Raw genomic sequence first — 17892 nt, 5'->3', positions numbered from 1 at the left:
TTCTCGAGGGAGAAACTGGAAGCAGACTGGAGTTCCGTTCTGGAGGTGAAGCCTATCCGTTACGGAGGAGCCAGGGAGATGGTGATGACGATGCTGAGGTAGTAGTGGCATACAGCAGGAGCGGATCCACGCAAACCTTTCCAATAGAGTTTTCTTTTTCTATCGAATAGTTTAAATAATGGAATATCAATATTTTGCTAAAAATAATACAAACTATTACGCCAAAATTGAGTACTGAATTATGAACGAGCGATACTTCTTACTTACAATTGCTAGATGAAACATTTTAGGTAAGAATCGTAGTTGGATACTTGTTCATCTTCGATATTTTATAAATCTTCATTACTTAGGTGCTATGTTTGGCATAAAAAATATAAGTTCATCGAATTGTTGGACTGATAAGTAAAGGTTTATTTAACTCCATATAATTATACATATATATATACATACATAAATGTGCAAAATAGAAACTTCGATAACCTTTTTAACAATTCACTTTTATGAAAGAAAATTTTATTTCGTACGATGTGCGTGTTATTTCATATAAATTATACATGTAATGAAATATGGTATAATTATAGTGAATACAGTATAAATAGGTATACGATATTTAGAGGTCTAATAAAGAAACATTATTTCATATATATAGAATAGTTGCAGTAAGAAGCAAGAAATTCGGAAGATCATCTCGACGAATGAATTGACCTGCCTCTCATGAATTGTAATTGGCTGGCTTTATTATCGTGAACAGGTCTATTTTATCGAGACGGATTCGATCTGATCCGCCCCTGACAAGATGAGAGAAGAAGCCGTGTGGAATAAAAGAGAAATAGAGAGAAGGATCGGAATGAAAGAAAGAAAAAGAAAGAAGCTGGTCCTCCGACGTCGAGGACCGGACCCAGCGACACATTTACATATCGTACGTGTAATAACCTCGAAAAAGATTTAACAATGGTCCCGGGACGGTTCTTCTCGGTTGCAAAGAAGAGGAAAGAGGCGAGTACACGGCTCGGTGGATGAGGAAAGATCGAAGAAATGTTTAACGAGTTTCTGTACATTCTTAAACTATGAAAAATGGCAAATACTCTCACGGACAGATCCACGGTCTTCTTTTTCATTACGGTACGGTCAATTCCCTGTAAAAAGAATTGTAGTAATTTTATTTTCAAGCCAGTCGTCTTGGTATATAATAAATATAATATAATATAATATAATAAGTATATAATAAAATAGACAATGATATATAACGACAATTTGAAAGGAAAGATCTTCGTTAAAAGAAGAGCAAGTAATTATATACGATCGGATAAAACTCTTACTCGACGCTAGTAGTGAAAATTATTTACCTTGGCCTAGAAATTGCTTATAAAATTATTCGCAGCTGATGAAAGTGATAACAGAGGTTTTGTTTCTGGATCTAAGCGGCGCGTCCTATTTGAGCTCGAACTAGATAATATGTAAGTAATATGTAGGCGGCCGGGCGTCACAGATCAATGATTGTTTGTGCACATACCTTCAGTAGCCATACACGATCAATCCCTTGCAACCAAGGTTCGATGAACTCTACCTCGAAAACCGGCCAAACCGTTTGCACGTTTGGTTCGGGTGGCTCAACTTGGTTGATAGTAAGTTCGAACACGTCTTACGTTTCTTACGTTTCCTGAAAACAATGATTCCAAACACAGAGCTCGCCAGATAAAAATCTTGAAATTCGAATGCATCAGTGCCTAGAATTCCCATCATTTCCGCTACTAACGTATACTCGACGTACACCACATTTTAATGGCGTTTAATTCGATGCAGTTTACTTTAGCGATCCAAGTCATCGCCTATATGTTTAAAAGTGCAAGTCAACTTTTAGTACTGCAATTATGGATACACTTATCCAAAGTATCCATTAATCCGTGGGAAACTGTAACTAAAAATAAAAGAATATAACTCGTACTCGTTCCTGTTCTATAATTTTATGCAAGATATGGAGGGCGTATCTATCGTAGTTTAATGATTTCAACATTGTTTTATGCGAATTAATTCCTTTTTAATACGGTTAAAGATTTTCGATACGTATGCCCGCACTTTTTTTATATGTTCCGCAATAATGCTACCGACAAACCGGCTTCAACCGGAAACATAAATATTAAACTCACCAAATTTGACACAAAGCTTTGCAGCGTACCTCGCAAGACTTGGAAGCCAGTTTTTCTACGTTTATTCGAGGCTCGAACATGCTTTACGTCCCTCTCGTTATTCGAAGCAAACATCAGTCGACAAAGACATGTTGGATTTACGATATATCCTTAGGTACGATACAATCTGTATCATTCTGATGAAATTATACATATTAAGCTATACAAAGTACATCGGCAACGATGTTCCTTGAAAATAAAATCATATATGAAAAAAATTACATTTGTTTCATAATGTACAAAAATCATAGAACATAGATAATATCTCCACATGAATTACGTTCAATTTCTCGCTAAGTAAGAATTCATTAGAACAAAAAGAATTCGCCGATTTCTTCAACTAAATTCCTTTCTCGATAATAACTGCCGTACTACCAGACCTGACTGTTAGAAATGAGATTTACATCCTTATAGGTTGCAATTTAAGAACAGCTTTACTAAGAGAAACGTCTTAACCATTGAGACAAGGGAAAAATTGATAGAACAATAGACGCTGTCAAAGACAACGAACAACGAAAATCTTTCTTCGAGGCTAGTGTATACAAATGCGTACGATGTACAATGTCTCGCAATGGCCACACCCGGTCACTTTCTCCGCCAAAGCCAAAGTCATTCTTGTACCGTAAGTTACTATGCTTAATGACGCAAGCTACCCACGCTCGATCTAATGCGAAGCACGGTGATCCGCTTTCCTCCTGGTACGTCGGCCAACCATGGAATGTAATTTACAAGCTCCGACGGATAAGAAAAAAGGATAATTAAGACGCGACTCTTTAACTGCAAAAAGCGGAAGATCGAGTCGTATGACGGCCCTGACCGAATTTCTTTGCACTTGAACGTCATTCCCCGAAGGGATCGAAGCTTTTAAAAGTTCCTCGATCGCAAGATAAATCGACTACCGCAACCAAATTGTTGCGTTACGATTATCGTCTGTAATCTATTATATCGTAACTAACTTAATAAATCACATGGTAACAATTTAATTGTATTTATAATCGTACAGTAAATTTGATCATTCTGTTCGCTAATTAATCCGATTGATATCGCAGTTGCAACCCAATTATTCATATGAATTATAACGTTTCGTTTCTAGTAATATTTTTTTCGAAATCGTGTAACTTATAAACGCAACCCAACCAAAAATGATTGGTGTTACGAATTCATAAATACTCGGTAAATCAAAGTACGTATTACTAAATCGTTCGAAAGTTGCTGCACGAAGGATTACCTTTATGCGAAAGAAGCTGTCGAGCGTGGTGAACGCGAAATTCCTTCCTCCACCCGAGGAACCCTAAATGATGCGGAGCACCGAACTCTCGGTATTGCAGTAAGAGAAGAGAGAAGTCGCTTGCAACCGGTTTCAACAAACTAAAGCTAAATAAAGTCATGTAGCGGCGCGAACGAAGGAAATCGTTCTGCCGATAATTGCGCCCTCGAAAAACTTTTCGAGCTTGTTCACAAAATGATGACTATTCGCCGCGTAATATTTCGAAAGGGCAGTCGTCGTTATCGGCTATCTGTCTACGTAATTGCCACGGTTATCTTTTACATATATAAATCTGTGCGTATTAATTACAACGTATCGCGCGAGTATACTAACAAATATTTCGTACAAGCACAAAGAGTTAAAAACTATATACATTGGTCTTTTGAAATATTGAAAATATTTTATATTACCATATAAAATATAAAATTTGTTTTAATTTTCAACACTGAACGCCAGTCGTCAATGATACGTAAATATTTAGTTGGATAATAATATGATAAATGACGGATTCCACTACAATACGAAATGGGCGTTCTTCGTATTCCAGAATTAATTATCAAGGAACAAGTTCTTAGGATAATTAATAACAATTCCCTCAAGCGATACCAGTGATCGATCAAGAAGCAAACATTCTTTCGCAACTCACCCCCTTGTCTATTCTTCGCCTCGTCGGATTTGATACGTTGATAAGTCGACCCTTCCACGGCGATTCATTTGAATATAAATCCGGCTGTCTACACACGTTGAAAGTCTCACGAACGAAGAACGAAGAGAAGGATGGCGAACCAAGAGGACAGGAACAAGTCGAACGAAGAAAGGAAGAAGAAGAAAGAGACGAAATAAAGAATTCTTTTTTCGTTGCACACTGTAACCGCAAACCGCGGTGGTCGGCCATGCAAGATATTTTTTATTCACCTTATTTTGGGTTCCTCTGAGCGTATAATATTTTTTATCTCGTTTTGATACACACGCGTACACACACGAATGGAGTTTACAAGCATATTTGCAGTATCTTTGGAACTTATTCCTTCGGAGGATCGTTGAAGTTAATGTGAAATATACGAGATTGTCGTGACGTACACGCATGTGCGAAGTACAAAAAATTATATTTATTTTAGTTATTATTATTAGAAAATCTAATTAACAATTAAAGTGACAATCTTGTAAATCTCATAAAGAAACTCAAAGTTGGTATGTACGTACACATTTATTTATACATATTCTCTCCTATACACGATGTCGAAGAAAACGAAAAACATAAACTTGTAACTCAAGGATACAACATTGTTTCGTAAGTTCAATGACCCAATAGCATGGAAGACTAAAAATGCGAGTGTATAAAATTTTTTTTGCTTCTGCCTACCGTTAGTCATTTACATATACAGTCGACGTAGTCTTGCTGTAACGTAATAGATTCGGAAATAAAATATTTGTAAATATAAGTTTATAATTTGTACATAAATTAATTTTTATAAACATAATTTTAAAGTGATAAATCAATGTGGCGAAGGAAACGAATTCATAAAGAAGAATAAATAACCTAAAAAAGATACAAAAATATATTATGCGAATACTTTTAAACGAATACTATTTATACAGTTAAGAAAACTCGAAATAAATGTAGATATCCTATTAAAAGTAACGACAATTACACAATTATTTATTACAAAACCAGTTACATAAAATTAATGCAAATAACATATACTGGAAGATAGCAGAAACGTTTCAAAGATAAATGAGTTAACGAATATAAAAGCAATACGTTCAAAGAAGCTACAGCCCAATAAAGAATTTCTCTTGACCCCGAATTTCAAAAAACGCCTGTATATTCACAGTACACGATAAAAGGGTAAAAAGGCTTTTAAAAAGGGCGACTATTATTTTATTCTGCGCGTGAGTGCATTGTTAAAGGAGACTTTTATTACCTCTGCCAAGGACGAAAGCTCACCACGTAATCTCAGGGAAAGCCTATATGGAGTCGCCAACATTTACATCTTTACATACATATTACACGAAGGGTACGTGCACATAAGACCGCAATGCGCGTGTCTACGTGCGCTTACGATGGAGTAACGATATTTATTATATGTCGGCTATGAATTATGGGCCGTTAACTTTGCCTTCGTGACGCGGCCCTTCGCTTCGCGACCAACCAGCCTACGAATCCGCCACTCTGACTGCACAAAAATACACATGCACATGCCTCGTGTATTCCTTCAAAGCGAAAAGTTTGCCTTTAACCAAGCGGTTCATTTGCACGAATTAATTGAATTCCTTTGAATGAAACGTTAGATCGGTAAACGGATCTATAATCCATACATGACCCGACTAACGTCGAAACGTAAAAATTCTGAATGCTAGAAATGTTTGCAATTCACGATATGTAAAAGCGTATGCGACAATTGAAACACCGTCGATATAGGTTTTTTAATATAATGTTCGTGGGAAAGGCGAGGCACACATGGCGCTTAAAACAGCTTTAACGGTAAATTTATGAGCTTGGTAAAAAATGTGATATTAAATGCTTATTAACATGATAATATGGAAACGGTATGTTCATCCAGCTTCTTTGCCAGGCACTGATTTTCAATTTGATTTTTTAAGAATTGCTTCCTTTACGACTAGATCAGTGAATATAACCTAATGCGATTACATTACTTTGGAAGCATCGTATCTAGTTTTGGTTTCTTTTGATTAAATGATTTTATCTTTCATAAATTATCATGTCTAACTGTATTACAGAAACATTACAGAAGAAATCTCAGATAAAATCATACATCCATATAACGCTTTCTTATAAAGTTAATGCCCGTTCAACGATATTCCATACGAACTTACTGGTGATTTAATGTAATTAATTTATAAATGAACAGAATCGTGAAACGATAAATAAAAGCAAATTTCCTAAATAATATTTAAAAAACAATTATTAATACATGTAGATATGGGTAAAAATTAATTTAAATTTGTTAAAAAATAATCTGGCGGATGTTTTCGAAAAATATTTCGAGTCTTCATAAATTATAAAGGCAAGTATCGTATCTTTATGGTTTTAATTAATGGAGTGCAAAAGTTGCAATTTACTGAGTTGAGGAGAAGTAGTGAAACCACATCCGTGATCACAAAATATGCATGTGAGAATATAAAAGTAACTTAAATATATTTTATTTTAATAATAAAACTGGCTGTAAAAGATGACCGAAACTTAGTTTTGCTATGTTAAGTGCAAATCAATGCACTTAGAACAAATCCTTACATAAGCATAAGAGTATTAGGATCTTAATACAAATTACCTAAATGTTGATAACTAGCAATATTGAATGTGTATGACACAATCATGAAACCAAAGAAGTATGAGTTGTAGATGTAACATGTTTATATATACCTTCCATGTCTTCTTTTTGATAACAATATATAAATTTCAAATCTTTTCACCATTTATTTCAATATAGCTAGAGTCACGATTCGCGCATCTACAATGATCAAGATGATTATTTTGTAATAATAATATAATAATCGTTACAGTAATAATAGTAATAATTATTATCATTGAAATTTTTACATAAAAATACAAATTACAATTTGTTGTACGAAATCTGTGAAAGATCAGGTCGTGGCTCTGCCAAAAACAAACTCGCTGGCAGAGTGAACAATTGATTAAAATAAATTTATAATCTTGTTCTTGGAGATTCTATTTATCAAGCACTGTACAGTTTTGAAACCTGAGAAAATCGTATTACTGAAATTTAAAATTCACTATTATTGCTTTGCGATATAAAATATCAAAAGCGATTTCTAATCGATTCAGGAAAGCCTTGGACACCTACATCAACGTAATTATACGTTTTAGTAAAAATTCTTGTAAGTGAAATTTACACACTTAAATAAATGGTTATTAATAATGATTAAAATAAAAATACATATTTAACTGAAATTTCAAGATTGATATTCTTACAAAAATTTTCTTTTTGTAAAATACAGGTGCGATTTCCTTGTTCAATTGGCTGTAATATTGTAAATGCAATGCAAAGATACGTATTAGTATAAGCAATAAATGGATTGAGTTTGCTAAATTTGTATACCGTATTTCTATTAATATATATACTGTATCTTCATTTTTGCTTTGAATAATATTCAAAATTAGATTTTTTTACAAAATAAGTCGTACATATCTTCAAAAGTTAATAATTATACATAAATCCTTATGTATGAACCTGTATGCGATTTAGTCAAAATTGACAAAATTCAATTATTGATTATTATGATAATTATTAAAGATAAATAAAAACTATTTATTGCCAATTCCTATTTTAGATCATCACAAAATCTCGACCTGTGTTAGATTTTTCACTTTCGGAGCCTTCACTACCCTCTTCTCCTTCTCCTAATTCAGATGGAGGAAGCTTGTTTTCTTCGCTAGATAAAATTTCTTCAATTTGAGTATGTTCTTTAGATAATTCTTTAATACTAGATTTTTTCTCTCTATAAAGGAAATGCAAAGTAAGTACAACATATTCATAATAACAAAAGCCTTGTAAGTCTGATATTTTTATATTATAATAAATTTCTACTTACAATTGTGCTGATGGTGTCTCTTCAGTATCAGAGTCTTTTTCCTTCTTTTTCTTTTTTTTACTAACTTTTTTGTCACTTTCAGATGTGGAGTCATAATATTCATACTGAAAATATATTTATACATGCATTCATTGCATTTGTTAGATAATATAAAATTAAAAGGTGATACATACTTGATAAAGTGGCCAGAATGAAGCAAAGAATCCGACATCTGCAGTTAAATTAGGCAAAAGCCAAAGATGGCATTTGCCAAGTGTTGGAACCCATAAAAGGCAAAATACAATTAATCTAATAAATGCTAATGCCAAAATGAATACAAGGAATCCAGCAGCTGCAACACTTATATAATATACACCATGACGGATTGATAATGGCCACAATGGGAAGAGACAAACACCAACTGCACCTAAAACTACAAGGCCTCCAAAGAACCAGTAGTATATAGGAACTGTTTCATATATCCAGACATATGCATCGTTGCAGTCAACAAAATATTGTTCCATATGCATTTCCAGACGTACCTACATTAATTAATAATTTTTTAAATTACTTACTTTTCTGTATCTTTTAACATTTATTCCTTTCAGCACTAGGATTCTTGATAATGTATATGCACTGTTCATTAAACACTTAATCTGATAGCATTTTGATTGAATCAAGTATTTATCTTTTGAAGAGTGCACTTGAAATTATTTTGATACTATGCTATAAAATACTCGGTGAAATAAAATAACATAAAATAAAGCAAGTAATAATATTGTTGAAATAAGATACTATAAGGAAATCTATGTAAGTAATAGCAAACATGATTTTAAAATAAGATATATACGCAAATTCATGATGCATATTGCAGTTTTATACAAGTACATACATATAGATTGATTATATTTCTTAAACTCACATATGAATTCATAGCACTGAAAGGGTAATTAAGAATAACTTGTCTATAAAAAAATTGAATATATCACTAAATAAATAAACTATCACTTTCGTCTAAAATTTACCTTTGGCTTTTTCTTCTTCTCTTCAGTTTTATTTTCATTATCTTTTTCACCTGTTGCATCTTTATTTTCTTTAGCCTCTTCCTTTTCTTTTTCAGTAGATCTTTTCTCTTTTTTGTTTTCTTTTACCTTTTTCTTTATTCCACGTATTTTATATAGTTCTTCTTCAGAGATTACTACCTTTTTTGCTCGATGAAAGAATTTATGTCTTAACATCAAATCTAGAAATTCTGTAACCTGTTCACGTGTCTCAAATTTAGTTCTACTCCATGGTGAATTTTCCAATAAAGCATCAACTGCACGAGTGCCAGTAAAATATTCAACATTGTGATTTCTATCAAATTTTGTTTTTTTCGATGGTACATTGTTACGGATCCATTTAGCCACTGCATATTCTTCCTTAGATGGTTTTACAGGGGCAACTTCATTATCTACGCTTGATGTTTCTTGCTACAAAAGATTAAAGCTTAATTTTTTACATTTCCATGATACTTTGTAAATATTTCATTAAATACATATAAATTATAGAGCTAGATATAGATTTCATTATTGTAAATTAAAAATGTCTTTTTTTTTTATGCAAAACATTAAATTCAATTGTAATTCTTTATGCCGTACAAAAAACAGGACAGTCAAAGTTTAGACGGTACAGATGGTAACTCGCATATACCGGAATACAATTAAAACGATTTTCGAACATCTATGTAAAGAAATCCCATAACGTAAATAATAAGTTTCCACGAAGAACGAAATAAAGTAGTTTATTAAGGAATAATTGAATCATATAATTAAAGTTAATTCACGAATTTTGAATAGAATGAAAATGATTTGTTTGCTACGTCATCCGTTGGATTATGTTACAACATTTATCCATATTGTCACGTGGTTTGAACTGATAAAATAAAATGAATTTAACATCAAACGAAATACTATACTTTCAGTCACCAAATAAACACCACAATTCATATGTACTGTTAAATAATATTGTAATAATTGCAGCCATATGTGATGCTTACATCCTTGCGCTTCTTGCTTTTCCTACGTTCCGCCATGTTGTAAATTCCGTTTTGCGCTTGCGTGCTCAACTTTATCTACCCATCAACAAACGTGGCATGTGCTTCTGCGTAACATGCTAACTGTAGTAGCCGGCTATTTAAATATGTACGCATATTGTTTGTTTTAAGAAAGCGGTATAACTAGTTTTTTAAATACATTAGTAACCTAATTTCTCCTAATTGTAATAACGCTATGGTTATCAGTATTTTATATTATATTTTATGATGTTTAATAATTTTTATGTATTTTATAATTTTACTTCAATACATCTGTTTATAAATTATGGACGCATTTTGTCGACATAATTATTATAGAAGAAACTGTTCTTAATAAAAATTTGAGTAATTTACATTTCTTGTTATTAGCCTTTTGATACATATTCGTGTACAAAAATATATACACATATATGTAATATTAAATTAATGACGGAGAAATTCGGATTATTACAAATATTTCAAAACGATGAGTTTTATTAGTAAAATAATGATAGAAGTGGAAGAACGTGAAAGAGTTAAATACAGATTATTAACATACGTATAACAGCATACATGTGTTTCTAAAAAATAAAACTGTTTTTTCTATTTCTATACCGCTATAATTCTATGTGAAGTGAGCTGCTTATGAATAGAAAATTTTACGATCAGCTGTTACATGGAATAATATTTGCAATTGCATTACATGTACTACATTATATATTGAGAATTATTACTAATAAGAGTAATAAGCATTAAAGTTTTACATTAATCTATAAAAGTGAACATCTGTCAAACACTTTTCTATTCTGCAAAGAGGAGAGATTTATTTTCAAGAAAAGTTTCTAACCTTAAAAAATGAGTGCACCAATAAGTACAGCAATGGATAATTTAACAGCTGCAATTAGATCTAATATTATTCCAAATCAAGAATATTTATTGCAAGGATCTGTGTTAGACAGTGCTGTAGAAGTATTGCTTCATAGATTACGTGGTTTATGTGATAATGTAGATACTGGTCCAGAAACCTTTAATGATCATGAAATGTGTTTTAGCATCAGGTATATAAAATAATCTTACAAATATTATTTTATTTATGAATCTACGTCACTACTTAATGCTTTATATTTTAGAGGAGCTGAACAACCATTACTTTTACGTGTAAGAAGAGCATTAGATTATCAAGATATGCCATGGCAATTACGTTATATCGGTCAACCTGAATTGGGTGACAAATCAAGACCTACAATCGTTAGAAGTAGCTTAGATATAGCAACTAGTAATACTGTTGTTGACTTTTTAACAGAACTTGGATGTAGGCTAGACTTTGAGTATATTGCACGTGGTTATATGTTTCGTAAGGGTAGAATGAAGGTTACAGTTTCCAAAATATTTAAGATGGGGCAACAAGGAAAAATACCTGAAAGTATGGAAGCAATATCTCAAAGTTATCTAGTGGAATTGAGTGTTTTAGCACCTAGTGGCCAAGATGCAATAGCTGAAGATATGAGAATTTTTGCAGAACAATTGAAACCCTTGGTACAACTTGAAAAAATTGACTACAAAAGATTTGTTCATTAATATAAAAATTATAAACCAGTATTGAATTTTAAATTATATTTGTGTAAGTCTTTTTGTAGAACTGTATATATAAGGAAATTTTTTATAATTTAAACTATACGAGAAATAAAAATTGTTATATTTTTTATAATTAAATTATTATTCTTATATATTTTTACGTGTGACCTATACCATAAATTTAATTATTGTGGAGTAACATACATACGTATGATACGGGAAGACAATGCACATTATATGAGTACATAGATATTCTATTGTTTATATGAAGTGAATCAATACAGAGTATTTATCGATTTTCATGAAAAATTATATGGCACTATCGTTTTTTTTTAAATAAATAATTAAAAGCTTTCTTTGATTATAAATGTACGTTATTGTTTAATGTATTAATTTTATTGCATAATATTTACAAGTAATCTATAATTAAAATAAGAATAAATATTTTAGATTTGTATTAACAATCTAAATATTACTCAAACAAATTAATATTTTTTAAGTACAGGATAGTAAACATTTAAAAAACATAATCATTGAATATCAATACGTGATGCTAAAGTAGAAATAAACTTTCATTTGACTAGGAAGTAGAAAGCAATATATACCAATGCCATCTTAGAAAGGAGGCCATCGAAGAAGATTAACGCTACATACGCCACCATTTTGTGGACATTTCTACTTGTGCAGTACCAGCGAAACGTTGTGTGTTACAAGACTACGAAATACTCCGAACCAACATATATATTTAAGTAAGTAAAATATAATATTTTATCGAAAATAGATATACACTTGTTTATTTATACTTAGTTTCAAAAATATTACGCGAAAATAAGAAAATTGCTTCAAAAATTCCATGGCGTCAGTTTTTGTTCCGACAAATCCTAAAATCCTTTTGTAATATTTATACATTTATGCGAATAAGATCGAAAACAAAACAATATTTGTATATAGCAATAATATTTCAAGTAACATACGAGATCTATATTCCTGAATAAATTCCAAAATAATTAGTCCTCGTTACTGCAGTAAATTGAGAGCACAACATGGCGGTATAGCGACTTTCCCTTTTCAGTATAATCGACTAAGTTTTGTGACTGACTCGATTGTAGATTATTGAGGTTATTATATAAGATTAACTTGATTATGAAGCAGACACATGCAAAATATATACTGCTTTTTAGCTGTAAATATTGTATACAGCAGTATTATTTTCGTCACCGGTCGATATTTTTTTAGTATAGGTAAATTGACAGTGGGTGTCGATTTATTCTCATAGGCCGTAGGCCATCGGCTATTGAATTCCATCAAGGACACTACCTATTTATATGAAATACTTCAATTTTCAAAACATACGTACTTAAACTATCGTTTCATTAATCAAAACATATGTTGATAATTTGAAATTTATTTTGTTATTAATAAAAGAAAATTTGTTCTTTATAGAGACAATGTCGCGTTATCGTGAATGGGATCCTTCATGTAAAGTTTACGTTGGTAATTTAGGGAACAGTGCTAGTAAACATGAAATTGAAAGTGCATTCAGTAAATATGGCCCACTCAGAAATGTGTGGGTTGCAAGAAAACCACCTGGTTTTGCATTTGTGGAATTTGAAGACCCACGAGATGCGGAAGATGCAGTTAGAGGATTAGATGGAACGTAAGTGTTATATGGTAATTATTGTATGTATACATATTGTATATATATAATTAATATGTAATAACAATTTTATGAACTTTAATAAAAATCGTTTTGTATTTTTTATTATTTTTCAGACGCTGTTGTGGGACCAGAGTGAGAGTAGAAATGTCCTCGGGAAGAAGTAGACGTGGAGGTGGAAGGAGATCAGGTCCAAGATATTCCAGGTAAGAAATCTTAAAATATTGAATATCCATGTTTTACAGCAACATTTGAGCTGCTGCAGATGACTAAGTGTCTCACCAAGTAGGTATTACAGTGCAGTTATCAAATAAGAATGTCAAGAAATGATGCACGGGTTTCGGTGAATTTTTTTATGCACAGAGGATGTAAATTTTTTTTTTTTTAATTATTTTATATAGGAATGCAGATAGAATATATTATATACTATATTTATTTGATATTATCGCTCTTCTGGCTAGTACTCTTATGCAAATTGCAAATTAAAGATTTGATAAATTGAAATAGTAATTGAAGAAAAAGTTTCTTTGAGCATCATAAAATATTTTTATATAAAATGTGAAAATTTACGAGGTTAGCCGAAGAGCAACCAAATACACTGCATGGGAAACCTAAACGGGAGATGCTAGGGTAAATTTTTAGTTACGGCGGAGGTAGCATTCTCATATATAGCTCATTTTTTTCCCATTGTAATCTCCTTGTGAATATGCTTAGCGAACAACAGGATTCACATACCATATATCTTTTTGACAAACTTATAGGTCCAGATCTTGCAGTCCTCGAAGGAGATCACTGGGTCGTTATCCAAGGTAAGATTTTCCTAGCCCTGTTAACCGCAATTTTCAGGTGCGAGTAGACAAAAGAAAGAAATCAAAGCGAAACATGGCGATTGGCAACATATGAGCAGTCTGAAACATACAATAGTTTTTCTTAATTTTTTTTAGGTCCTGGTCAAGAAGCCCACGCAGATCGCCGATAAGCCGATATTCTAGGTAATCCCCTCATGTTTCATAACTTTATCAAATTTTCAGGGCCTTACCAAGAACAGCTAATCTACAAATTGCAAGTAGGTATTTACAAGTACCGCTTGTATTGTGATCATCGCAATTTTGCACGCAGAATCACAATATATCATATAAAACATAGAATAATTCTGATCGAAATATATTGAACACTGAGAATTGCGCAATTGTCACGATCGGCGGTCAAATATTGTTAATTGATTGGCATAAGTTGGAGAGGACAGGACTAAAAGAATAGATAGGCTGAGGACGAAGAAATAACTTAGAAAACTGAAAAAAGATAATCGAAAATTTGAGGTCCAGAATTAGTTGGCAACTACGATGCTAGTTTGGTGCAGAAAGAGAAGCACCGGTGGCAGATAAAAGTAAATAAATCATAGCGGTGTCTGGTGTTAATTTTACCAGTTTAAAACAATTTGTTTCTAGTGCTTATTGTGGTCTTATTATAGTATCTTATGAATTTTATTTTGTAAATGCTTGGAATTAAGTTATTTGGTATTTGAAACTATGATTTTAACAATGCATAGAAATTATGTAATAAGCAATCGCAGTTGATGATTTTATTTGAAAAATTTTGTTATGTATTCAGGTACCAAATTAAGTAGAAGTTACACATCCAATTTAATTAAATAGTTCGTTATATAGTAAAAGATTTTGATATTAAAATTCACTAATGTGCAAATATCTCGTGCACTTCGTATTTTGATCACATTTATTTATCGTACACGCATTTACGCAGTTTTTAATTGTTCTTATTACTTTTGGTGTATTAGTTGTACAAAGTCGAATTTTATTATTTTTTTTAAAATACGGTTTCTTAGCATACTGCACCATGCGTTGCGATAAGTATATAAAGGATAATTTGATACATCCATCATATAAATTTAATCAGATCAGTTGCAAGTAGAGTCTTTTGTACGCATTAGAGTGGGCAGTCTAGGATAATCGTAACGAAAATATCACTGACGAGTGATACATGTGCAATTTTGTGAATTTGGATTAAGGAAAAAAGTCGTGTATACCAATAGTGGCCAGGAGTATGATAACTTTGATGGTTATATTGCTAAAACTGACGTTTGCAGATTCTACCAGCGTCAGCTCCTAGCTCTGCTCGTCTCCCCGCCACTACTACTACTACTGCTACTACTACTACTACAGCCACCGTGAAAAAAAGTCTAGCAATCAAAACTGAACAAAAAAAAAGCCTGCCTGCCCACTAACTTCCCAACCAGTCACCATCAGTCACCACCAGTCACCGGTAGGAGCCAAGTCGTCCGTCAGTTGACAGTCCGATGCTGTCCGTCAGTCCGTCTGTTCCCCTTCAAAAAGACTTCTTCGGGCTACCTCAACCTCTAGCGGCTAGGAGCATCGTGAATCCATCGAACAGCCGACGCGATATGAACGAATACTTCTGTCAAAATCTCGGCGCGTCAGTCCGTCCGTCCGTCCCAACTTCTACTACTACTACTACTACTGCTACTACTACTACTCGTCAACCATCACGTTAAACTTAGCCGACAACGCGACCGCCACTTCTCTTCGACTGAGCAAAGCAAAATGATCACCACCTACACACCATCCCACCACCACCCAACCAAGTACCACCACCACCAACCACCACTACATGTTCACAGTTGTCTGGTATTTCACCGATTTTCAAAGATTTTTTATCTTTTTTTTTCTTTTTTTTGTCTAATTGACGGTGTCATGTTCTCTGCAGTCCAATGACAGTTTCTATTAATTAATTATGTTTATTCAACAGATTTTTAGCAAACGGAATAGAAGACACTGGTTAATATTTCTTTTTAATTATTTTAATGATATGTTGGTATACATTGGACTAGGGAACTGTCGCCTGTTACATAATATGTATTTATCAAGATATATATTTACATATATATCTGTAACAGTTGTAAAAATTTATTTTAACTAAATTAATCCTACTTTCGTTTATTGGTTTCTCATTATTGGTGAGATGTCATTTTGTATTAATTATTGTGTCTAACTAGTTTTATCACCCCTTAGGCAAATAGGAATTAGCCAGTCCTAATTCTATTACGGTTGCCTTGCGATCATTTTCGTACCTATGTGTTCAACGCACGACGTTCTGTTTCGTCTCATACATCATCTAATATAACTACGTTTAATCTTATATTATAATATTTTGGAGGAATATAGAGCGTGATTTAGATGCGATCTTAGGTGGCATATATCTCAGAAAGTTAATACCATCTTAATGATAATGACACAAAATTTGAGACAAAATAGAACGCCGTGTATTAATAAATTGTTTTCCAACCTTTAATAAAAGTGGTATAAGATGCTTTTTTAATATTTTAGGTCAAGATCCCGTAGTCCTCGCAGGAGATCACTGAGCCGTAGCCGTAGCCGAGATCGCCGTTCTCGTTCGGATTCCCGTGACAGACGGTACTAATATTACCACAAATTAAAAAAACAAACCAGAAAAAATATATGTATAGAAAAGAAGCAGAGATCGAATCTTGCACTTGCAACATAAAGAAAATTGTCATCGTATGTGTTTTTCTACTGTTCAACGTGGAAGAAAGATGAAAGAAACTCATGAATTTATAGCATTCCCAGTACTTCTTAACTAAACAAAGTTTTAGTTTTCGTCTTCAGAGTTAATCTGCGATAGTAAGCATTCTGAAACAATCGTGTTGCAAGAATTCGCCTGTTCTATTCTCTTTACAATGAAATTCCCGGTTTCCAGTGCGAAAAAGCGATGTAGTGAATTTACATCGAGGATCAAGTGTATATTTTCTAAATGTTTTTTCTATTTACTTACAGTTAGGTGCTAAAAGTGTTTGAGAGAACGGATCGACTAAATGTGCCGGATGGAAGATAAAGAAAACCGATTTTATATGTACATAAAAAAGATAATCGTTTCCACGCGTACATATTCTGTCGAAGCAATGATAATACGAGTAAAAGACCATTCATAAGAGATATGGAATAATACACGTACATAATATCTAGCATTTAAGTTGTTAACACTTTATACACCAAGAAAACGTTGCTTATATGCGTAAAACTTAATTAGACACATGTACCCAGGCGTGTGTAGTTGGTTTTACATGCACGACACATTTTCACAGACGCATACACATTATACAAAGGTATTTTACACACAACAAAATTATTTGTGATGTAAGCTATCGAGTACGATAAATCTCTTACGGAACGTGCTCATTGCTTCAAAGTGTACGGGTGAGACAAAAAGAATTCGGTTGCAATTAAGAACAATTATAACGATAAGCATAACGATAACAGTGAGACGTTTTTCATGCGAAGGAGTTCATGAAGAAATAGAAGGAACGGCCGTTTTACGTTGTATTAATTATTTTGTACTCTTACGAATTTAAGACTTTAAAATAAAAATGTATGGCATAATTATTTTGGCTTTCCTATTGCAAATAGCAGTTTGATGTTCATTAATAGAAAATAATAAAGTATCGAAATAATAGTGCAGCGGAGTCGTATATTTCATATTTCTTATCCCATTAAATATTCAGTTAAAAAAGAAATTATTATATTTGGTTACATTTTCTTTGTTAAAT

The 17892-nt window shown here is 32.5% G+C and overlaps 3 protein-coding genes and 1 long non-coding RNA gene across 11 annotated transcripts; 2 read left to right on the top strand and 2 right to left on the bottom strand.

Annotated features, from left to right (window-relative positions):
* Positions 1–545: 545 nt before the first annotated feature.
* LOC122577932 lies at positions 546–2370 on the bottom strand. Its single transcript, XR_006320438.1, has 3 exons — positions 2148–2370; positions 1347–1918; positions 546–1136 (listed from the first exon to the last, which is right to left on the bottom strand). It is a non-coding gene; the product is annotated as an uncharacterized LOC122577932 (long non-coding RNA).
* A 4498-nt stretch (positions 2371–6868) lies between these two features.
* LOC122577960 (translocation protein SEC62) lies at positions 6869–10197 on the bottom strand. Its single transcript, XM_043749718.1, has 5 exons — positions 10046–10197; positions 9033–9479; positions 8202–8549; positions 8029–8132; positions 6869–7935 (listed from the first exon to the last, which is right to left on the bottom strand). The coding sequence occupies exons 1-5, from the start codon at positions 10079–10081 to the stop codon at positions 7764–7766; spliced, it is 1107 nt and encodes a 368-aa protein (XP_043605653.1). The 5' UTR covers positions 10082–10197; the 3' UTR covers positions 6869–7763.
* A 130-nt stretch (positions 10198–10327) lies between these two features.
* LOC122577969 (mediator of RNA polymerase II transcription subunit 18) lies at positions 10328–11768 on the top strand. Its single transcript, XM_043749736.1, has 2 exons — positions 10328–11118; positions 11191–11768. The coding sequence occupies exons 1-2, from the start codon at positions 10916–10918 to the stop codon at positions 11636–11638; spliced, it is 651 nt and encodes a 216-aa protein (XP_043605671.1). The 5' UTR covers positions 10328–10915; the 3' UTR covers positions 11639–11768.
* A 476-nt stretch (positions 11769–12244) lies between these two features.
* LOC122577971 (RNA-binding protein 1-like) lies at positions 12245–17725 on the top strand. Of its 8 annotated transcripts, XR_006320451.1 has the most exons (8): positions 12245–12384; positions 13079–13292; positions 13409–13498; positions 14054–14101; positions 14237–14284; positions 15397–15572; positions 16655–16741; positions 17123–17725. XR_006320451.1 is itself a non-coding variant. In XM_043749738.1 (7 exons), exons 2-7 carry the CDS (start codon positions 13084–13086, stop codon positions 17124–17126), a joined length of 486 nt encoding a protein of 161 aa, XP_043605673.1. In that variant the 5' UTR covers positions 12245–12384; positions 13079–13083; the 3' UTR covers positions 17127–17725. The 8 variants fall into 8 exon arrangements, 7 of the variants coding, with proteins under 7 accessions (XP_043605673.1, XP_043605675.1, XP_043605672.1 ...); XM_043749738.1 differs by lacking the exon at positions 15397–15572; XM_043749740.1 differs by lacking the exons at positions 14054–14101; positions 15397–15572.
* The last annotated feature ends 167 nt before the right edge of the window (positions 17726–17892 follow it).

This window comes from Bombus pyrosoma, linkage group LG3, assembly GCF_014825855.1.
Source record: "Bombus pyrosoma isolate SC7728 linkage group LG3, ASM1482585v1, whole genome shotgun sequence".
In the NCBI taxonomy this organism is placed as follows: Eukaryota; Metazoa; Arthropoda; class Insecta; order Hymenoptera; family Apidae; genus Bombus; species Bombus pyrosoma.
This window is presented reverse-complemented; position numbering and strand designations above follow the sequence as displayed.